Source organism: Balaenoptera borealis, assembly GCF_965194805.1.
Source record: "Balaenoptera borealis genome assembly, chromosome: 12".
Taxonomy (NCBI): domain Eukaryota; kingdom Metazoa; phylum Chordata; class Mammalia; order Artiodactyla; family Balaenopteridae; genus Balaenoptera; species Balaenoptera borealis.
The window spans coordinates 72,822,998-72,846,187 of NC_138869.1; the positions used below are offsets into that span (position 1 = coordinate 72,822,998).

A 23,190-nucleotide genomic window follows, 5' to 3' on the forward strand; every position below is an offset into this window, starting at 1 on the left:
GATCTTCCTGGGCCAGGGATCGAACCCGTGTCCTCTGCATTGGCAGGTGGATTCATAACCACTGTGCCACCAGGAAAGTCCCTGCCTCCCGTTTTTTAAAAAGCATTTTCTTACTCTCTGGCCTAACATGATGTGTTCTGGACGTATCTTGTACTTGCTTAGTCCTGGAATCAGCCACTTTTCCAAGGATCCCCAAGCTGATTTAAATATGCATTCAGAGTAGGAATTTGCTGGTCCTGAGTGGAAGGCAGGCACATGCATGAAATAAGTGGCATCCAGAGCAGCCTACCATAAGAGTTTTAATCAAGGTACAAGACATATGTTATAGGAATATGGGGAGGGAGAGATTAATTCCAACTGGAAGACTCTGGACAGGCTTCCACAATAGGGGCATTAAAGGAAGGGTGGGACTTAGAAGTGCAGAAAGAGGGGATGCTTGGACCAAGCTGGTGTTCTGCAGGTGACCTCTGTGCAGCCCCATGGAGCCTTGGGGTTGACTGAGGAGAGACTGCTAGAAAAGGAGGGAAGGGATTCCAGATTCCAGGCTGTAGGGTTTGGACATTGGTTTGCAGTGAAAAGCTATCAGTGGTTTGAATGTGGTCAACACGATCTAATTTGAATTTTTTTTTTAAATTAAGCACACAGGAAAGCCCAGGAGGCTGTTGAATCTTCTAGAGGAGCGATCTAGGGAGAATGTGAACTGATTCACAAAGTGGAAAGGAATGTGCACGTGTCACAGCCGTCCCCGTCCACTACAGGGGACTGACTGAACGGTGAACAGATAGTGATATGCTGAGGTCGAGTGTGGGGCAAGGAGCTGTGGTGATTATGAAGCATGTGGGTGACGTGAAACTACCAGGCTGGTCCATTCCACCAGCTTCAGAAACCACCACAAATAAGCCCACGTCTAGGCCTTTATTTTAAGTCTCTTCCAAGTGTGATTTAAACCTGTCAGGGACATTTGACGTTCTGTCCTATGCCTCAAAGAAAGTGAGGCTATATTTTCTTATAAAAGGTCTTATTCTGTGTACAGAGTTCTAGCCTGGATCTGTCAGAAAACCCTACTATCCATGGAAACACCTGAGATCCTTTATCATGAACAAATTGGTTTCGCCAGTTAGGTGTTATCATTACTGCTGTTGAGTATTGAGTCCATGCTCTGCAGTGTGTTATATAGAGAGTGTGGTGACCAAGATCCCAGCCCTTTAGGATCTCCTGTTGTTTTATGCTGAGTCTGGCAGTGAAAGGCTAAAGTTTTTCCAGCACTTCTGAGACAGCAGCTGGGTGTTATGTTACCTTATGGCTCAAGAGAAGGAGGTGCCTGCCCACCCTCCCAAAAGCAAAAACAAAAGCAACAGCAGCAACAGAAAACCTTTGATGGGAGTTACTGTATATATGAGAGCTAAGAGTAATTGAAAATCTTGAGGCAAATTGAGAAAATTTTCTCCCTTTGCTACTCTCTTCCTTTCACTCTCACTGTACTTTCACCTAAACAAGAGTATGCTTATTTGTAGTCCCCATTTAATCTTTAATGTGTAAGAGTTCTGGTCTAAAACCAAACAGATTAGTCCCTCTAAATTGCAAGTTGAGGTGTTAGAGCAAAACAAATCAAACCTTTACTGAACACTAGCTCCACATATTTGGCCCATTAGTTTACCACGTCCCAGAGATCCAAGCTACCATATGTCCTTTAACAAGGCTGTAGAGAGAGATTAGAAACATGAAGAGCTCCCCTCCCCAGCAAAGGAGCATCAAAGACCAAGCTTTTAAAATACAAAATGTGCAGAGCACATTTACTGAAGCCTGTGTCACTTCCCCACTCATACCCTACTGACAGGCAAACCAGCAGACCCTTGTCCCATGAAGTGAATATTTTCCGTCTGGATAGCAAATTTGCAACTATTTCTGTAGTCCAGTCTTAGCAATAACAACACAATAATAATTTAATCAAAACTGTTTGGATAGATTACCCTGTTTAGGATATTTCTTTATGGAGAGAAAAAAATGGCTTATTGTAAAAGGAAATGAGTTTTTTAAATTCTAAGAGTAAATAATTTCAGTTAGTTCTTTGCCTAGCCAGGTGTGTGTATATGTGAGTGTTTTTTGGATTTTTTGATATATAATTTACATACCATAAAATTCACCTGTTTTATAGTTCAGTGAGTTTTAGTAACTTTAAGTTGTACAGCCCTCAGCAAATTCAAATTTTAGAATACTTCCATTACCCCAGAAAGTTCCCACGTGCCTCATTTTCAGTCAGTCACTACACTCTCCTACCCTAGCCCCAGGCAACCACTGATCTGCCTCTGTTGGTATAATTTTGCCTTTTCTAGAATTTTAGCATCAGTGGATTCAAACAGTATATATATATACAGTCTTGTGTGTCCACCATAGTATGTTGTTTTTGAGATTCATCCATTTGTTACATATCAGTAGTTCATTCCTCTTTAGTGTTGAGTATTATTTCATTGTATGGATAATACCACATTTGTTTATCCATTTACCATTTTACATACATTTGGGTTGTTGCCAGTTTGGGATATTATGAGTAGAGCTGCTATAAATATTCATGCAGAAGTCTTTGTATGGACATATGTTTTAATTTCTTGGGTAAATACATAGAGGTAGAATTGCCAGGTTGAATGGTCATTTTCTAAGAAAATCCCATCAGCAGTGTATTAGGGTTCCAATTTCTCCATAATTGGCCAACATTTAATGTTGTCATTCTTTTTAACTTTAGCTATTCTAGTGGTTGTGTGGTACCATCTCACTGTCATATGTTAATTTTCATTTCTCTAATGACCAGTGACGTTAAGCATCTTTTTCATATGCCTTTTGGCCACTCATATGTCTTCTTTTCTGAAGAGTCTGTTTATACTTCAGATATCTTGCCCATTTTAAAAAGATTTACAGAATTGCCATTTTCACAATATTCCAACCTATGAATATATGTCTCTCCTCTTACTTAAGTCTTCTTTAATTTCATAGCAGTGTTTTATATTTTTCAGTTTCCATTCTTTGTTAAATTTATTTATAAGTATTTAGTTTTTTGATGCTATTGTAAATAGAATTTTAAAATTTTATTTTCAGATTGTTCTTTGCTGCCACTTTGAAGTGCAGCCGGTTTTTGTATATGATCTTTTATCTTGCAACCTTACTAAATTCACTAGATTCCCTTAGGGTTTTCTGTATCCATGATCATGCCATCTGCAAATAAGGGCAGTTTTACCCCTTTCCAATCTGTATGCCTGTTAACTTCTTTTTCTTGTGTTACTGCACTGGCTAGGACCTCTGGCATAATGTTGAATAGAAGTGTTGAGAATCAACTTCCTTGCCTTTTCCTTGATCTTAGGTAGAAAGCATTCAGTTTTTTACCATTTATGTATGATTTGGCTGTAGATTGTGCATAGCTGTTCCCCATCCTGACAAAGTTTAATAGTTGTTACCTGTGGAATACATTGTAGGAAAACATTGGAAATGTTCAAATACATTCTCCCAAAACAGCTGATACAGCTCATGGTGAGCTACCATGTGACCTAAAAAAGGTGAACAGAGACGTGTTTTAAAGACTTCTCCTGTCCCATGCTTACGGTTGAAACACATGCCCTTTGTTCAGAGTCATAACGTGTCTGTCCAGCCATAGTGGGGAAAGCCTGTGACCTGAGGGCACTCCTCTTTTTTCAAAACCAAAATCAAAACAGACACCCAAGATGCTGTTCTGGGTTATTCTCACTTGAGATAATGAAAGCAAACCACACTGAGAAATGCTTTGTTTGAATTAAATGCTTTTACTACAATACAAAATCACAAAAAAATTGTGGGTAGATAGGTAATAGAATCACGTACCACCAAGATGAGAGGGAGCCTTAGCAATCATTTAGTCCAACGGCCCCCCCCCCATTTGTTTGTTTGTTTGTTGTAAACGAGGAAACTAAGGCCAGAAAAGTTGCCACTAGCCTCGTATCACACCTGTGTGCTAAATGTTGCTATTTCACGCAGGCTTTGATCTGAAACTCAAGGACTGCTGAAGAGTTTCTGACCAACATGACTGCTCACAGCAGTGCCCACTCTCCCTCCCTCGAGCATAGCTTTCATCCCCCGCTGACTACAGCTTCTTGTCACATATTCTTGTCCATCCCTGGGGGACTTCTGCTCTTATCTCCTCTGAAGTACCCAGAAGATTTCTTGGTCTTTCCTCCAGATTAATACACCTGACTCTCTTAACCTCCTCTTAGTTCAGCCTCCAGAACCTTGTTCAGGACTTGGGACTCTTACATGGACCCTTCACAGCAAAATGTCACCAAATTAGACCAGTTGTGGTAAAAATAGTATTTAGTCAAAATAACAGGATTAAAATATTATTTCTTTCAAAATTGATATCAAATTGTTCACAAAGTGTTGCTAAAGAAATGTCCTTTCTTGCGCCTTTTATGTGTGTCGTTAAAACTAATTTGTGTTTAGTACATTGTATGCAGATACATGCTAGTAAACACTCTCTGTCTTCATGCTAGATTCTTATGTGACTCCCTCTTGAGTAGAACTTCTTAAAAAGTGTGGGCCTCAGACCAGCATTTCAGAGTCCCTGAGTAGGTGGGGATGCGTCTTTGGAAAGCAAAAATGCAGTTGCTCAGGCAATTCTAATATACCCCAAAGTTTGATATACTGCCTATACACTTAATAGCTCATTTCTTCATAGGAAATGTAAAGGTAATTTAAGACAAAATCGAGTTACTGGAAATTTCCAATGAGGTCATGCACATCAGAGGTTTTATGTCAAATCTAGGCAACTCCATTCTCTTTCACTCAGAGATTTACATCTTCTGAGTGTTTGACACATGCCTTCCTCCACTGGTCTCCTCTCTCCTGCTAGATTCTAAAATACTCAGAGAGCAGGACCATGTGTTCTTCTATAGCTTCCCACTGCCCCTGTTAGAGTTACGTGGCCTATAGTAGGTACCCCATCTGTTATTATTTCTTGTAATAACATACAAGAAAAAAATTAGAAGTCAAGGAAATGTGGTGTTCTGGTGAGCCTGCTGGTTTTCTTTAGGGGCACGTCCTTTTGTGGTAGTGTTTGAAGGCAGGCCTAAGCAGGTGAATGGGAGAATGTCTGGCCCAGTCTCCATGGAAATTCTTCTTTTTTTAAAAAATAAATAAATTTATTTATTTATTTATTTATTTATTTATTTATTTATTTATTTATTTATTTATTTATTTATTTATTTATGGCTGTGTTGGGTCTTCGTTTCTGTGCGAGGGCTTTCTCTAGTTGCGGCGAGCGGGGGCCACTCTTCATCACAGTGCGCGGGCTTCTCATTGTCGTGGCCTCTCCTGTTGCGGAGCACAGGCTCCAGACGCGCAGGCTCAGTAGTTGTGGCGCACGGGCTTAGTTGCTCCGCGGCATGTGGGATCTTCCTGGACCAGGGCTCGAACCCGTGTCCCCTGCATTGGCAGGAGGATTCTTAACCACTGCGCCACCAGGGAAGCCCTCCATGGAAATTCTTGATGCCAGCGTACATGTACAACCTGAGGGTTTCCCAATGGAATAATTGACTTAAGGAATAAGGTTTAGAGAGAAAACCTTAGCGTTATTTAGTTTTACATACTTTTATCCGCCTTGAATTTTTATTGGTAGAGGGGGAAAAATCAGGCGAGACAGGTATGCTATCAGAGCAGCATTGCTTGCTTGGTCTGATTAAAATTATTTGATATGCTTTTGGTTTAATTAAATACTCAACTTTGGGGATGGGTGTATTTGCCTAAATAAAACCTGTGATTCATCTTGCACGTGAATAAGATGGGCTCTTTGGGCGTCACAGAGACTGCCAGGTCACAGACCTGCTGTGTATAACCACACCAGTCTCTCACTCCTGCCTAGCAAACCCATCACTCTCTGACACAAAGTCCAAGCACTTATGGGACTGAGAAGTTATCCATCTGGTGCCAGTCCAACTCCCTGAACTGACGCTGCAGAAACTACATCAGCAGTGCCCTGCCCTGGCAGGTAATCCAGCCACCACGTACATCTCCAGCCTGGAGGGAGTGAGGCCTGTCTTGTTGCAGGCAGCTTAGACTGACTAGGTGCTTCCTCCGTTGAACTAAAACCAGCCTCCGTATATGACATGTCCTCATTCCTCCTCACTCTGCCCTCTGGAGAGACCTGTCACAAATCATCTTCCTCTCCTGCAAGGCTTCTCTTCAGATATTTGAACACAGTGGCTTTGGCTTTCCAGTACCCCAGTTCCTCCAGTAGCAAGTTCATTCACAGGGACTGAAGAATAGTGTGGGGACATCAAGGGCAGGGTGGGGTACAAAATGCCAGACTGGGCTCAGTGCTTGTCTCCGTAGTTTTCCTCATCAGAGGCTGTCACAAAATCTGGGAGTCTTTTTAATAAAACCTTTCACCTGCAGATCTCCTTGTGGGACTGCTCAGAAGTCTTCTGTGGAGTCCATGGTTGGCCTCTGTTGCTGTAGTTCTCAGAACATACTGAAATTGACTGCATGTCTGTCCTTCCTCCCAGACCATAAGCACTGGAGGACAGGGACCATATTGTGTTCTTCAGTAGCTCTCCGCCGCTGCTATATAGTACCTGGTGTGCAGTGTTGCCTGAATGAGTGAATGGGTGAACCCTGTACCACTGCAGTGATCCTCTGGGTGAAGGAAGAAGAACAGCTTTAGGGCTTCCCTGGTGGCGCAGTGGTTAAGAATCTGCCTGCCACTGCAGGGAACAAGGGTTTGAGCCCTGGTCCGGGAAGATCCCACATGCCTCAGAGCAACTAAGCCCGTGTGCCACAACTACTGAGGCTGTGCTCTAGAGCCTGTGAGCCACAACTGCTGAGCCCGCGTGCTGCAACTACTGAAGCCCGCGCGCCTAGAGCCCGTGCTCTGCAATAAGAGAAGCCACTGCAAAGAGAAGCCCGAGCACCGCAATGAAGAGTAGCCCCCACTCACCACAACTAGAGAAAGCCTGCGCGCAGCAACAAAGACCCAATGCAGCCAAAAATAAATAAATAAAATAAATTTATAAAAAAAAACAAAACAATAATCTTTGAAGAACAGCTTTATTGAGCACCAGCTACGTGCTGGATGCCTGCAGCTGTGTTATATAGCATTTGACCCCTTACAAAAGCACGGTTGGACAGATGGTACTCCCTTTTTACAGAGGTGAAAACTCAAGCTTTGAAGTTAAGTAACTCAGAATTACTAGGGAGCACTTGAACCCAGGTCCGTTGAGCTGCCAGAATCCCACCACTTCTCCATGTTCCCACACTGGCCCATGGGGTGCCCTAAACAGGGAGGGTATGGCTGCAGCATGAGTTGTCTCTGTTTTCAGCTGTACAGTTCTTAGCTGTTCCTTGAGCACTTCCCCGTCTCAAGGAAACATTCATTGGTAACAATTTATGCGACCTACTCTCTGAGAACCACTGTTCCATGTGCCACTTCTTGCTCCATCTAGATGCGATGCTTCTGGAGGACAGGGTCCATGGCATTGCCCCTTTTTTGTCCCCCACTGCGCCTGGGTAATGAGAGGCACAGTGGCACTTAATTCTCATTGACATGTTCCATTTTCTCCTGAGTGCTAATTCATGTCCTCATTTTCCTTGAAAACTTACCTCCTCCAGGATACCTTATGCAGTTGACCTCTCCTCAGTGCCCCCGATTTATTACACATAGCTGGATTGTATTGATTTTATTTGCAGTTGATTTCTTGCTTTGCTCCTTGTGTCCTTCAGCATTTTCCTCTCTGTGCGTCTCCAGCTGTCTTAAAAGCTGGGAACTAGTGACTTTTTTTTCCCCCTTCTCCTCCACCCAGCCCCTAGAATAGAGCTCTGTAAACAGTGCACAGCTGACCAATAAATACTCTTGACTCCTTGAGTCTGATAGCTTCTTTCCCTTCCTGGACTGACAGCCCAACACTGGAGCTTGAATCCTTTATTTATTAGATGAGATTTCTATAGCAGCTTTCCTCTGAAGAGATCAATATCAGTGAAGTTTGTTTTTGCTTCTGGAAAGTGCTTTTAGCTAAGCAGACTGAGGTTCTGACAAGATCACATGATAGTCCTTACTCCTCAACTCTTGGCCCCTGAAGATGCAGGCTCCAGGAAAAGCCTTGCTGCTTCAAGTTTTGCTGCTTTGTTGTCGGAAATGAGCCTGAATAAGACTGTGGCAAATAGCAGCACAGCTCTGCAGTGTTGGTTGACTTTGTAGCCAGCGTTACCAAAAGAGAACTTGCATTTGGGGGGCGGGGCGCTGCTGTCTTTTGGAAGGCAGATACGGAGAAGGCCGCCCACTAGCCAGAGCCCCAGGCACAGTGGTGGAGGGTTGTTGGCTCTCACACAGTGCCTGGTGTTGCTAGAACTGTTCAGCCTCTGAGACTACAAGTCACCTCGCCAGGGGGCTGGGTCCCTGGGACGGACCCACGAAGGGCATGAGACCCAGAGACTGAAAAGAAACAAGTGCTGGGGAGGCAGGGAGGAAGTGCTGAGAGCTGGTGGGAGAGGAGCTGTCACACTGCAGATGTGGGTGGTCAAGACTGACCGTGAGATACTGGAGCGGAGTTCAGAGGCCACAAACTGAAAAGGGTAAGTGAGTCCACCCTATCATTTATTGGAGAAGTGCCTAAAGTAATTGGATCAGCTGGCTTGTCTAGGAAATTTCTCACCTTTCCACGTCTCCTTGTTTGTTAAGACGTTATTCCCATCCCTGTTCGGAGTTAGGCAGAACTCAGTAGGGAATGAAGGCATCTACTGCAGGCTTTGCAGAGAGGTGAGGGCAGCAGCATATAGAGGCTGCTTGGTGTGGATACTCAACATCACCAAATTTGACCTGCCCTCGAGCCTGCAGTCCAGAAAACACCCTCTGCTGTCAGATCAGGAGTTAATGCAACCATAGTTACTGAGGCACAAAAAAGAAAAGGGAAGAGAGCAGAAGTTGAGGTGCGGTGGTATTGGAGAACCCCGGCATTGACTCATGGGGTGGTGTGAGCTTGGGAGGGGCTGCTGCTTATTTCCTCCTGTGATTTGAAAGGTGTTCTCTTTCTCTGTTGTCCCCTGTGGAGTTGAGAGGTTGGGCCACCGAACTGTCTAGTTTATTTTCTACCCCAGAACAGTGCCTGGGACATGGTTGGACAGAGGGGACGACAAGAAGTGCCACTCTTTGCTTTGGGGACCTCACCAACTGCTGTACGTGTAAAATGTACAGTGCCTGGTGGATACCTGGGAGACAGGTGGCCCTGGCCTGTGGGGACCTCCCCCAGTGGCTCTCTTCAGCAGCAGGCAGCCAGACCTGCTGTAGTTATTCCAGTGAGTCCTCCAGAAAAGTACTCCGGGGCTGCGGGGAGCTGGGGGAAGTGTTCATGCAGGTGTCAGATGCTTTTCTCTAGCCAAATGTTCTGTTAGGTATCGGTGAAGATACTGCTTGTAATGCAGGAGATGGGTTGTTCTTAGGCTGTAGAGTGGGAGGTGGCAGGCAGTGGCTGCGGCCGTTGAAGACATCTGCTGTGGGTCAAGGAGGCTTAATCTAGTGACAGCCCATTTGCTCCTCAGGGAGCTGAGCGGCCCCCCCTCCCTGGACCATCGCGAGGATGCCCGCCGTGCAGCAGCAGGCTGTTGCCCTCCAGTGGGAGACAGAAGCTCTGAGTCAGCACGTGATGGAGTTTGTGCGTCCTTGTGATTAATACATAAGATGACATGTGTTCTTTAGAGCTGTGCACCTCGGTTACAGATTCACCCAGGAAGGGGGAAAGTTCCAGACTCACAGATTAAAGGGCCAGCTTTGTGTTAATTCCCTTGCATCAATTAAATTGCTCTTCCCTTGAACTGAACTGCTACCCCAGGATTAATTTTCCTTGGAATCTGGAGTAATTGACCAAAATACTAGGGTAGAATAGGAGATGAATGCAGTGGGAACCTGTGTGTTTACGTTCAGTTCTTCATTATCTGTATTCAGCACATTGTGATCATGAGTTACAGCAAAATTTTAATTCCAGGAAAGCATCTAATGCCATCTTGGACCTTTCTGGGTTGCCTCTCGGAGTGAGCTTAGCAAATATAGGCTCATATTAATAATGGCAATAGAAAAGCATAATTAGGGAAGTAAACTTGCTACTGCAAAAAAAATTTTTAAAGTACATCCAAAGCCAAAGCCAGACAATAATCATCTTTACATTGTGCTCGCTGTACCCTGTTCACCCAGGTGGTTGGAAGTAAACTGTGTGGTGGTGGTCCTCTCCAGGAGAGGGGGCGAGGGCACAGTTACCAGCAGTAAATGTTCTTTTATTTTTATTTTTTATATATTTTAAAATTTACTTTCTTCTTTCCCTCCCTTCCTCCCTTCTCTCTCTTTCTCTTTCTTTGGCTGTGTCGGGTCTTAGTTGTGGCACGCAGGATCTTTCGTTGTGGCACATGGGCTTCTCTCTAGTTGTGGCGTGTGGGTTTTCTCTCTCTAGCTTTGGCCGCAGGCTCCAGGGTACATGGATGGGCTCTGTAGTTTATGGCACGTGGGCTCCTTGAGGCGCGTGAGCTCAGTAGTTGCAGCACGTGGGCTTAGTTGCCCCATGGCATGTGGGATCTTAGTTTCCCCACCAGGGATTGAACCTGCATTGGAAGGCGGATTTTCTTTGTGTAAAGAAATTTTCTTTGTGTAAAATGTTGTGTAGCAGAAAGAAAGCCATGTGAGTAGGGGGAAGGAGCAGGGAAGGAGGGGGTGCTTAGCCTTGAAACCAGGTGAGTGAGTTGTACTGTGTAAGGTGCGAGGGGTGACAACAGCTGGAAGAGCTATCCTGGTAACAGCCAACCTTCCCTGAGTCGAGGCTTCAGCGGCTCTAGTCCTTAATGCCCGTAACAACCCCGTTTATAGGAGACGCACCTGAAGGTCCGAAAGGCTCAATGGCTTAGCAGCAGCCACACAACTGTCAAAGCAGTGCAGCTGGACCACGAATCCAGTACTTGGGCTCCGGAGCACAAGATCCTCACTGAATTATCCAGAAAGAGAACTTGAGGTTCCCCTAAGGGACATGCCATAGCAGCAGGGGTGGGACTAAGCCAGAGGTTTCTCCCATTGCCGGTCTGTCATTTCTGTCCTCCCCTGTGACCCCAGCATGTGGATTGTTGAAAGGCCAGCAGAGAAAAATGGGGTAAGTATTCCTCTCTTTCCCAGGTGTTGTTCTAGAGAGACACATGGCATCTGTAGTCTGGTGTCCCCTGACGGCATTGCCACTTGGACATTCTGGACTTGGATGAACTGGCTCTTGCCAGTGTAGCCTTCAGGGGTGGCGAAACAGGCCACAGTTCTCTGGTGAGCCGTGTGTCAGGAGCCTGTCTTTAACTAAGTTGCCCCCGTGGGCCCAAGCTTTGCCCTCGGCGGCTCTTGGGTAGGATGGGTTTGGCCCTTTTTTTGCCTCCACTGCAGCTTTGGAGTTGGTTTTCTAGACCTCTCTGAGAGGAGAATCTTTTGCAGGACAAGGAAATATTGAAAGAGAAGGCCAACAAATCAGGAGCCGGCGGAGAGAAGGATAAGGTCTCCCCCAAAAAAGAAGTTTCCTGCGAGTACCTCACTATTCTCCTGAGGCCCCAGAGAGGTGGGGGTGGGCGGAGGAAAGAGGAGGCCAGGAATGCAAGCACCTTCTAGGGCTTTTGGATGCTAAAAAGTGCCCCAGCTCCTAAGAGGCTGACGCTGGCTGCCTGCTTTCAGCTACTGAAAGGAAATGTTTGAAAGAGCAAGTCATTATTCCTGTGGCAGAAGCTGCCTTGAGCCATTTTCTCTCAGTTTTTAAATATATGTTCATCTCTAGATAAAACAGCCTAGCACAATGTGAGCCTGCAGCCAGCCCCCTTCTCCTCGTGCACCGAGGGGTTACAGAGCTTGCTAGGGGAGGGTTCTCAGGTCAAAGCTGAGGGCACAGTTTCCTTCCTGGTGCGGGCACCTGGCCCCCAGGCCCGGCCCACCCGTACCTCCCACACGCACCCTTTGGCAAAGATAGGGTAGCCTTTTCCTGGGTGGAGGCAGGAATGAAGGGTGGAAGACTTGTTCTCTGGACGTCGGGTGGTAGAAGGAGATGTTCCTGGGACAGGGTGAACATTCCCCACGGACGAAAGGAAAGAGGTCAGAGTTTTTGCAAGAATGGGGCAGTCTGAAGAGATGGCAATAAAGGACACCAAGAATGGTGGATTTTTCTATACTGGGGAACTGACGTGTGCACGCACCGTGTCGGGAGCTTCATTAAGCTGGGCCGTGACAGCGCGGCTCCCCCTCACCACCGGCTGCTCCCAGGGCCTTCGTGAGTGCTCTTTGCACGGGCTTGTGTATCTTTGCCTCTGTCACAGTGCTTTTTGTTGTAGTGTTTAGCTTGTATCTAACTGATGTTTTAATTGATTTGGGGAAAACAAATGATTGCTTCTGTTTTAGAGCTGTCTTGGTATTGTTCTGTGGTTTTTACTAAATTGTTGAGTACATTGGGCTCTTCTGAATTGCAGGTTCTCCTTCCCCTTGGAAAACAGACTGATGCCTGCTTGGTGGTTCACTGTGGCTTTGGTTCCAGCTCCTTGGGCAGCTGACTCTGTCCATCCACCCATTCTCTCCCCCAGCCCAGCCGAGCACTGTGTCAGCTAACTCAGTGAGCCGCGATCCAGTTCTTTTTCTTGGAGCGTGATTGCTTTTCCCTCCTCCATGCAAAGTCAGGGATGGAGGAGAATGTAAAACAGACGCGTTCCATTCCCGAAACACCTGCAGCTGCTTTGCCTGTACTATGGGCCTGATGAAATAAAATGCATTAAGATCCTTTAATGCATGTCTGTGCTACAAATTCTGCCTTGGGCATTGATTGGGTCAGCGGGTGTGGTGTAATCCAGGGATTGCTGCTGGTGGGAGTATAAATGGTTAATGCTTTCCAACCGGCTCTCCTGTAGCCACCTGCTGTTCCCAACATGTACTTACAAATGAGCTATGAGGTCAGTTAGCTGTCCTGAGTTTTAAGAAACTTCTATGTTGTTGGAAAAATGTGATTCTTTTCTTCTAATGTGCTTGCCTGGTCATTTCAGACATGAGTCAGGTATATTTGTTGTTTATGTTTGAAATAGACACTTCAGATAGCAAATGGTACCTATTGAGCTGAGATTTGGAGGCTCTGTTACCCAGGTTTCTCAGGGAGCTTCGGGAGGTCTTGGGTAGGCTCTGTTTGCTGTTTGGATAAAAATGTCAAGGTGCAGTCTCCGATTTACCTCCTACCTGGACATACCTGCCTGGGGCTTGTTGCTGGTGGGCAGGCACCGGGAACAGACGTGTCAGTGTGGATAGCGTGTACACGCACGGTGCCACCTGAGGCTGCACACCTGGAGATCATTTTACAGTGCCTCGGTCCCCAAGGCTTGTCAGTATTTTTAGGTTCTGCTTGAACCTTTGACAATCTGAAATTCAAATGAGCAAGAAAGTGTAAAACATTTGTTGTGAGTGAGGTAAAAACACCGGAGCAGCTGGAGCCGAGGCCCCCCCTGGTCTGAGGCTTCACTGAAATGGCCACTTTGGGAGAGCCCCCGAGTGGGGGGATCTGCAGGAAAACAAGTGTTTAATTAATTAAAGTCCACAAGTATCCAGAGCTGCCCAGTTCTGTCAACTTTTAAGTGGTGCTTTTTTACTCCAAGATAAAGCCAATAAGCAACATTTCTGTCTGGCAGGGATTGAATAAAAATGTCAAGGGCTCAGACTTTGTGAATTTTGGCATCACTTTCTTTGTCTCCTTTAGGAAATTCCATGGAAAAAAGACAGTTCCAACCCCTGCTCAGTTCTTAAGGTTCAGAGGGAAGCACTGGCCTGGGGATCCGGGGCCTCAGCCAAGGGTAGGGGCTGTACTGCCTGTGGGATGACCGGTTGCCTCCGCCCTCGGTCCTCCAGCTCCTCCTCCACACACCTTCCCCACCCCCAACACCATAGTGGTGCCTGAGGATGGGGGGAGGAGTGGGGGGAAAGGGAACTGGCCAATGGGGCCAATTATCTGGTTCAGCTGCCCTCAGGGCCCCTGCCTGCCAGCACGGCTGAGAGGTAGTGACCCTTTCTCCTCAGGCCCTGGGTGTTCCTCTTGGACAGTGATTGTCAATGATTTTTGTCAACAAGTAAGTGAAACGGGAAATATTGTTACAACTTTATAGCACTTATAGTCAGGTATTGGGTGTTAGTTATATCATCTTTGCTTAATGATGGCATTTGTCAGACTGTTCTCAATCCTGGTGTATAGTCTCAAAATACCCACACCCGTCTCTGTGTGAGCAGAGGTGAGATTTAGCTATGGATGAGGGCGTCTGAAAGAAATGGATGACTTTCAGATGTTAGCTTTAAAAGCTGAAGTTTGGTTCCCACCAGATGAGCATTTTTAGAAACCTGCATGTCAGACCTTTATGAGTCTTGGAAGAGTGAACCTCGGATCCATTTTCTGCTGGGAACGTGTTTTTAGGGATTTAGGTGTTGAGCATCTCCAGGTCTGTGTGGCCTGTGGCTCTACACCAGGAGGGCTGAGTCCAGGTGTGCTTGTTTATAACCGTGAGCGGCCTGCACTGAAATGCTTGTCCTCCCACAGGAATCCCCCGGCCTCTCTGCTCGGGGTGAGGGTGACCTGAGTGTGCTGCCTCTGCGTTTCTCATTCACATGCGATCCTTTCAGGACAGGGGGGTTAAGATAGGTCTTGAATTGTACTTTTTGCCTTTTGCCTGCTCTGCCCCCTCTGTTGCTGTTCACCGCCACAGCACTCTGGGAGGAGCCCACCACGGTTCAGCCGCTGTGGCTCCCTGGGCAGGCCTCTTCTTCGTCCAGCCCTGAGGCTGCCTGCTCAGTTGAAGGTTTGTTTGAAATGAGGGTGTAGCTGCCGGAGACCTTGCAGCGTAGCTCACAGGACGGGGGCAGGACGGCCGACTGGTCTCACCTGTGCTGGTCGGGCCTCCTCTCCTCTCCGCATGCCCAGGATGGCCTGTCAGCCTGTCAGGAGCCAGGCAGTGGCAGGTGGAAAGGGGCCTGGAAGGTGGGCCGTGGGACCCAGTGCTTAGACAGCTCTTCTGCACCCTCGCCTTTTAATCAAGGGCTCATCCCAAATTGCTCTTCCGCGCTGACAAAGAAACACCCACACAAGTTCTTGAGCGTTTTGTGAAATTTACTGAAAACAGGTCCGCAGCCTTAACGTAGCTCTGCGGCTTCCTCCTAGCCAGTATTTCATGGAAAACCAGTGATCCGGGGCTCCCAGGAGTGGGCAGCAGTTGTGGCAGATATGGCAGGGGAAAGGGCTGAGGTTAAACCACATTTAGTATTATAGGCTGATCTTTTTTCAAAAACTTTTGCCTTGGGTGTTTTCCTCGCTTATAGGGGGGTGGCATCCTTTTAATCATTATCCTACTGCTTATCTCTCCAAAGCACTGTATGTATATAGCTATCATAAGCAAAAGTATATTGAAATTGTTTTTAATACTACGTGATGCTGAACTATGGGGCCATAAGGAGGGTGTAGATATGAATTGTACATATGTGAGTGAGTTTGATAATGATATATAACTTTTTAAAATCGGGGAGAAAGAATTTCATGATACCCTGGGTAATAGTACCAAAGCCCCTGTCGCAGCTCTGCTGATCAGTTCAGTGTCCTTTCTCTTTTCTTTCCCTCTGGACACCGCCTTGGCTGACTCACCCTGGAAAGGCCCCACTTGGTTTCTAATTAAACGGCGTGAGGAAGTGTTGAGGCTGAGGCTGTAAATCCCCTTGTGCTCTAAAACTGTGTTCATCACTGAAATGAGAACAATCTGCTTCCCCAGCAGCCTAACTCACTTCTCTCCATATGCCCAGCTTGGTCTCCAGATTTCAGAGAATAATTGAACGTTCATGACACTTGAGTGGTTTCTGGAAACAGGTCTGTGGGTATCGAGAGAAGAGAATAAAGACACACACACACACACACACACACACACACACACACACCACACACACACACCACACACACACACACACACACACACACACACACACACACCACACACACCACACACACACACACACACACCCCGCCAGTCACCCCCGAATGCGTTCCTGTATCCAGAACAGCCCACCCCAGCTACTGACACCAAAATACATTTAGCCAATTGGCTGTTGTCAGTGGATAATACCTACTCAGCATTTGGGACAAGTTCCAGCATGTAACTTCCACTTGGTGAGTGAACTTGACAGGAGAGGGAATTGAGCTTAATTTATATCATCTAATAACCTCAGTGCAGCAACTTGGGAAGTTAGCCTTCCAAAATTTCCCCCAGACTTTTCCCCAGTGAATTACAATGCCATATATTGTAATTTTTACCAGCTCTGCTCCCTGCTGAACTGGTGAAAGTTTACCTGCTGTTCAGTGATTTTCACCTTTCAAAAATCAAAGGCAAGTGTCAAGGTGTGTCTGACAGAGCTACACAGAACTTGAGTAGAGAAATAAGGTGTTTTTGGCTGAATGGAAAATCCTTGGGTGGGTAGAGTTCCTGTGGTTGTCATGCCCTGTTTCCTTTTCCAGACAGAACCTGGGGCTCTCAGGTCCACCCACCGAGTTGGTGGTCCCCAGGAGTTGGCGGAAGGCAAGCTAAAGCAGAGTTGTCAGGGGCGTAGTGAGGGCAAGACTGGAGCCTCTTCCCTCCATCCCAGTCTATCTTTGACTAATGAGGTGTTGGACTGAGCCAGGGCTGAGTTAATTTCAGGGGTAATCCATTTCCTGCTACTTTTATTCAGCCAGCACCATTCATCAGGAGAGGAGAGCCCTTGGGACCCTCTTCTGCATCATCCCAATATCTTGAAGGAAGGCTAGCAGGGGTCTTCCCAGCCCTAATTACAGATGCTGAAGGTATAGAAGTATGTCAGGACTTGGCGACAGAAATGCCTCCACACACTTCCTGCTGCCACACAGCTGGTACCCCTACCCCAAACCCTGACCTGACAGCAGGTTCTCCCCGACCAGGTGGGCTTTGCTCCAAAAAGATGATTGTGCTTGTTAGATGCAGGATGCATATTGAGGCCATCCACGCTTCTGCTGTGAAATCCTTCAGGAGAAAGACAACTGGTATCCAATATCTTCAAGTAATGAACTTATCAGTAAATATAACACACGAGCTCATTAATTTTAACTTCGCTTTTGAGCCAAGTGGGAGCTCAGCTTCTCAGGAGACAAAAATTTCATCTCTGTTCCTTTCCTTAAACCTAGTCCTAATTTAGAGTCAAACATATTGCCCTGCTCTCCCTGGGAAGCAGTTAATAACGTGTTTTTTTTTCCTGCACAATGGATGGTCCAGGCTCGGCCTGGTCGCTCAGGCCGCCGTGGGCACCTGTCCGTACTCAGCATGAGCTGAAGGCATCAGAGCAGGGCTGTGAGTGTCAGCTGAGGAATATTCTCTGGGTAAAGTTGATCTTAAAAGTTAAGGCTTTTTAAATTGTTGTCCATCTTGGCCAGTCTTTGCTTCAACTTCTGATATCCTTCTAAAATCACTGCCTCCACCCCTCTTCTCTGAAAAGAATTGAGGATGGGGAGAGGGATGAGTCACAGTTTGCAAGTGGTGGCTGTCCATTCACTCTGGGCTCTGGGCTTAAAAGAGAGAAATCTCTGAGAAGGGATGATGTTTGCTTGGAGAATAAGTGAGGAGAGCATTGGCCGGGGGGCGCTGCTCTGGGATGCCTGCCCCAAGTGCACAGGGAGAGGTGGTTTAGGAAAGGATTCCAGCCCACTATAGGTCAGTCCTGTGGACCTGGTCTAGGCCCATGGGACCTGGAGGTATGACCAGATGCAACTGGTGGGATGAGGTGATGGGGAGGAGCCAGCCCAGATCTCATGCCCCCTTCCCTGAAAGAAAGGGCCGCACAGACCCAGGGAACATTGGATGACTGTCCTCGCACACGTCCACACCCCCCCCCCCATCAGCACTCCTAGAATTTGACCAGAAGGGGAGAATGGGCCACATCCTGACACAGCTCTGTGTTCCCTTTGTCCTCGGAGCCTCTCTGCTGACACCCTGAGGGCCTCCTCTCATTGTTTCCTACCAGAGGGGTTTCATCTGTGCCTCTACCTGCTCTGCCGGCCTCTCAACTCTTTGTTCTCCAGCGTTGTGCTCCAGAGGCCGCCCTGCAGCCTCCTCCACTCCCAGGAGGCCTGAGTGTGTAGGCCTCACCTCCTGCCCACCAGGTGGGGTTGGAAGCATCAGGCTCCATTAAGATGCCAGTCGGAGCTCGACATTTCTGTTCTTTCCTCTCTTTAAATGTAATACCTTGTCCAGTGCTTGAAATAACCCATTTTCCTCTGAGAGCCCCCATTCACGTGTGAGTTTCGGTTTGATCACACCCACCGTCCCCATAATCATTTCTCCTAGAAGCAGTGTGTGTCTTGTGGTAGATACTGAGGTTTGTCCAAGCCGGGGAAGCGCTGAGCTGCCAGCTCTGGGCTCTCCCGCCTGCGTGGGGCTGGGAGGAAAGGGGCTCAGAGCCCACTCATTTCTGAGGCAGGTGCTGCAGAGTCACCTTGGGGTTCCACCCTCAGGGTCCAGGCAGGGACAGCATTGAAGGCAGATGTGTGCCCCTTGGACGTTCTGAGGACGTCGTTGGACTTGCGTGAAAGTGCTGGCTGTCTTGTTAGAGGGGGGATGTTGTAATAGGCTCTTTAGCAGCCGGAGCCCCTGCTGCAACCACTGTCCACTCACTGGACCGCCCTCCCGCTCTCTGGACCCGAGGGAGAGCTGGGCACTGGGCACGTGGAGGCCACCCTAACGGTCTGTCTTCTCTGCTTCCCCCACTGCTGCAGGTTACGTGTTCTGTATGTTGCATCGCCTCCCCGAGCAGCATGACTGTACATTTGACCACATGGGCCGCGGCCGAGAGGAAGCCATCATGAAAATGGTGAAACTGGACCGGAAAGTGGGGCGCTCTTGCCAGCGCATCGGGGAAGGGTGCTCCTGAAGGCCGGCTTGGCCGCTACGTGACGCTGTTCTTAGTTCACTAATGTTAGCCTTATTTAGGACAAAGTCAGCCAGACACCTTGTACTGGGCACGCGTCAGACTACAGCCAGTCCGTTTCCTTTCCTTAGCCAGCCATCCTGGTACTGTAGTTTAGGGGTTGATGGTGGTTGAAATTGATTTCTGGCTGGTTACTAAGGTGCCTGCTAGCCATTGTATAAAATTAAAACATGAAGAATATTTTTTTTTGAGCATGGCTAGTGGATTTAAAACAACACATACCTGTCACTGCTGGAGTCAAACTTACAAAAAGCCTTAAGTGGAAAGTGTTCCAGACGGAGACTCTGAGTCAGTAGAGGAGGAGAAGCTGGTGTTCAAGTCCCCACGACGCACGTGGCTTTGCCGGAAGCTCTGGTTAGTGTTCGGCCTTCACCTCTTCACTATCCTTAGTCCCAGTAGCCAGGATACCTGATGGCCACGCGTGCCTGGGCCACGGGAGGCTGTTGAGACTGGCCCCGTGGCTGGGCTGGGTGGTGGCCTCGCTCTCCCACTGAGCAGGAAATGGGGGTGGGGACAGGTTAAGAAAACTTACCTGACTTGCTATGAAGAAACTCTCTCATCACACGAGAAGAGAAACAGTAACCTCACTTTGAAAATCAGCTCCACTCAAGACTAGTACACGAATGAGAACCACCTTTTCTACACAGGACCCTTGGTCATGAGAAGCGACCGTGGGCGTGCCCTGACCCCGCTGGCTCTGGTTTGCCGTTTGCCGAGTGCAGGGATCTGGCAGTTGATCAAATAAGGCTAATTGCAGCACCGCAACTGTGGCCTACACACTGGCCTCTGCAGCTAGATTTCTATATTGGAAGTTTTTTAAAAAGATGTTTCATAGCCAACAGGAATCAATAGAAGAGCTGGGAGCTGCCTGCGGCTCCGTCCCTTCCAGCAGGAGCCTACTCAGCCCCTCCACGGCCCAGAGGACGATGCCTTGGCCTCGCCTCTCATGTCTGTGCAGCCCCGTAGTCCAAGCCAGTCCACTTCTACCACATAGCAAGTTTAGTAAGGGGGGCAGCATATGTCACAGGGGCAGAGGTTGACCTGTCTAGAACAGTGGTTCGTGGCCGTGGCCCAGCTTGAGACAGACGCTCGCTTGGGCAGGTGGGGGGAGGGCCTGTTTCTCAGCGTGTTTCTCTTCAGAGAGGAGTTGAGTGGAGGCAGGAGCTCAGGCCTGGTGGGGATGGGCCTGTTTGCCCGTGTTAGGAGATCATCACCGATCAGGTGGTGGGGGGGGGGTAGACAGGCGAACGATGCCCTTGAAAGCCTGAGCGGGGGTGAATGGCCCCAGAGCCCCATCTGATCCAGGCCGGTGAGGGTCAGAGGCTCCTGCAGAGGCAGTTTGGATCTGCCCACACACAGGCTACTGGAATAGTTTAACCCAGCAACTTACCCTTTATACCACAGCAAATGTTTGCTCAACTCGCTCTGCAAATTAACAGTTAATACCTGCAACTACCAATGTTTTTGGTCCGGAATACTGAAATTGGAAATCATGCTCTTCCCAACCTCCTCTCCCACCCCACCCCCACCAGAGTGGAATCCGCTGCAAAATCTCCAGCCTTAATTCTTGCTTCAGGACCCAGACCGGCGTCTTGCCCTAGGGCAGCCCAGGGCAGAGGGGCCGGGTCTGCCCACGTTTACCACTGTTACCAAGCCACGGCCCTCTGGCCAGTACCTGGCCATCCTCAGTGATGCGGCCCACCTCGGCCCCCCCACCAAGCTCTGATCATGAAGAGGCCACCAGGCGCCCCTCCGGCCCTCCTCAGGCCCCACCGGCTGCTGCTTCCCGGCAGCGATGGGAAGCAGGCTCCCTGGGGAGCCCGGCCGCACACAGGGCTCGCAGCCCATGCTCGCTTCCTGATGGCAGAGCTGGGGGTGGGGTGGGAGGGCTTGTTCCCCGGCAGTATCTGTTCTGTGAAGTTTGTTAAATGTAAGGAAAGCTTAAATTCTTGTATCTTTAAAAGAGAAAATCTTATTTAACCCTTTTGTGTTCTAGATTTACTTACACACATAGCCTAGAGCTCAGTTTTAGTTTTAACATTGTGAAAATATTAAAAGAATCTTGTAACTTTATTCTTTTTTCTCCTGCTGAAAAAAAAAAATTAAACCAATCGTATGAAAGTTTGGATTTCTCTGTTTTGCTGGTTCTCCTAAGTGCCACCTGGACGACCAGAAAAATAATAAAAGGTCTCCCCAGCCAGAGGTTGGAAGAGATGGAGGGCTCTTGTGTGCACTGTCTGGGGCTCACTTGTCCTGTAAGTGTCCAGGCTCCGCAGTTGTTGCTCCTCTGGTTTCTCTCGTGTGGTTCCGCCTCGGGAGACCCTGGGGTAGAGGTGTGTCTGCTGGGCCCCGCCTTCTCTGGCAGCAGGGAGGTTACGTACCTGGGGGAGATGGGAAGAATGAGCACCAGCCCAGAGGGCCCCCAGCTGTGCGAGGGTTGGGTATGCCTGGGTCCTGGCACATCCAAAACCCAACTTAACCAAGGACAGGCCTGGAGGAGAAAGATTCCCGGAAGGGACGATCAGAATGATGTAAATGCTGTGTAGAGGATCACCTAATACGCCTTAAGATAGACTAGGCTATCTATCTATCTATCTCAGGATGGAGAGGTTGTGACTGGGGTCTGCAGTACTCAGGGCCTGGAAAGGAGTTCTGAGAAGGTGCTGTAGAGCTGTGGTCACAGCGTGGGCCCACATTCCTCTTTCTTACCGTCCTAGAGCAAGTCAGCCACACCTCACCATCCACACATGTACAGGGCGTGATACTCAGGCCCCACAGAGGGCTAGCTGAGATCACAGGAGACGGGCTTGTTTGGATGCTGTCTGCCTCCTGCCCAGAGGCAGAGAAAGCATGGAGCCGTGGGGCAGGGACCACGACGCACAGGAGTCTTCGTGTGATTTCTGAAGGGAAGCCACATCGCAGTCTCACAGCTGTCAACTCAGTTGTTGTGAACACACAATTTGTATGTTTGCTCACCTAGGCTGCTATGCAAAATGAAGCTGCATGCTGCCCGCAAATGAACACGTATTCCAAACAGCAACACTGCCCTCTGGGCTTCTGGACGCAGCCCTCCTTTACAGATGGCTCAGAAGAGCTGTTCCCCAGCCCCAGCCCAGCATGGCCCCTACCCTCCCACATCAGAGGCCCTCACCAACCTTTACAGACCCAGAAACCAAAGATAGATAGATAGATAGAGGACATCTGCGTTCTTGGGCGAGTTCAGGTTATACACGTTTGGCAAGAGTAGCTCGTGGGCCAAGCCCCACGGCCACCCTGAGGTGCTCCTGCCACCCCTCCCTCCCCACACCACAGTCCAGAGGCTGAGTCCGGTCCTCACCTCCTCTGGCTTTTCTAGGTGTGAGGGTACGGGTGGGGTGGCCTCGGAACCTTAGTGCTGGGAGAGCCTGACGGGAGATTCCTGGCTGTTCCTCAGAGCTGGTGCTGCCTCTCCGGTCGCTTCTGGAAGGGAGCTCTGAGAACTGGAGCTGCCCTCTGCAGAAGGAGGCCGGGAGAAGCTGGGCCCCAAAGCCTGGGGAGCTCTGAGCTGGCCTGGGCTGGTCAGCGGCTCTGTGCTCCCTGCCATCCCTGCCCACAGGCTTCTGGATCTCACTGTCAGCACCCAGGGCCACTGATGGGGACCCACTGCCGGGGCAGGTCTGGGAGGGAAAACTCCCGTAGCAGCTGGGCGTAAACCAGGAACGTGGCGCTAGAAGTGGCCATCGGGGAGGACAGCCTGCCCCCTACACGCAGGGTGGAAAGCAGAGGCCGAGGGGCACAGTGACCTTGGACAGCCTGGTCCTCTCTACCCCACTGCTGCTCAAGTACCGCCCCTGTCCTGAGCCACAAGCCCTCGGAGGAGGCTGTCTGGCAACAGATGGACAGGCTGTAGCAGTGTCACCAGTGTTCCCAGGGCATCCATGGGAACCCAAGCCCCGGGCCCCAGATCCCGCCTTACAGGCCTCTCAGCTCCTCCTGCCGCTGGCTCTCAAAGGTGGCGGCCTCCAGCTGTCCCGGCCGCAGGGACAGCCAAGAGGAGACAATAGTGGAGACAGGTGTAGGCAGCCGCCGCCTCCTGCTCTGGGCTCAGGGCTATAAATACTCAGGATGCACGTGGTAAATGCGCGAGACATTTATCATAAATTACAGGTGGATGATTGTGAGTCTTTAGGTCCTCAGGCCTCTGGGGGAAT

At 48.7% G+C, this 23,190-nt stretch overlaps 1 protein-coding gene across 1 annotated transcript in view; it reads left to right on the top strand.

Moving 5' to 3' along the window:
• The window catches only part of ZFAND3 (zinc finger AN1-type containing 3), a 314,683-nt gene extending 295,503 nt beyond the window's left edge, over nucleotides 1–19,180 (top strand). The window contains exon 6 of the mRNA XM_082347897.1: nucleotides 18,789–19,180. Coding sequence (XP_082204023.1) covers nucleotides 18,789–18,943 — 155 coding nt within the window. The 3' untranslated portion in view covers nucleotides 18,944–19,180. The remainder of the gene's footprint in view (nucleotides 1–18,788) is intronic.
• Nucleotides 19,181–23,190: the final 4,010 nt, after the last annotated feature.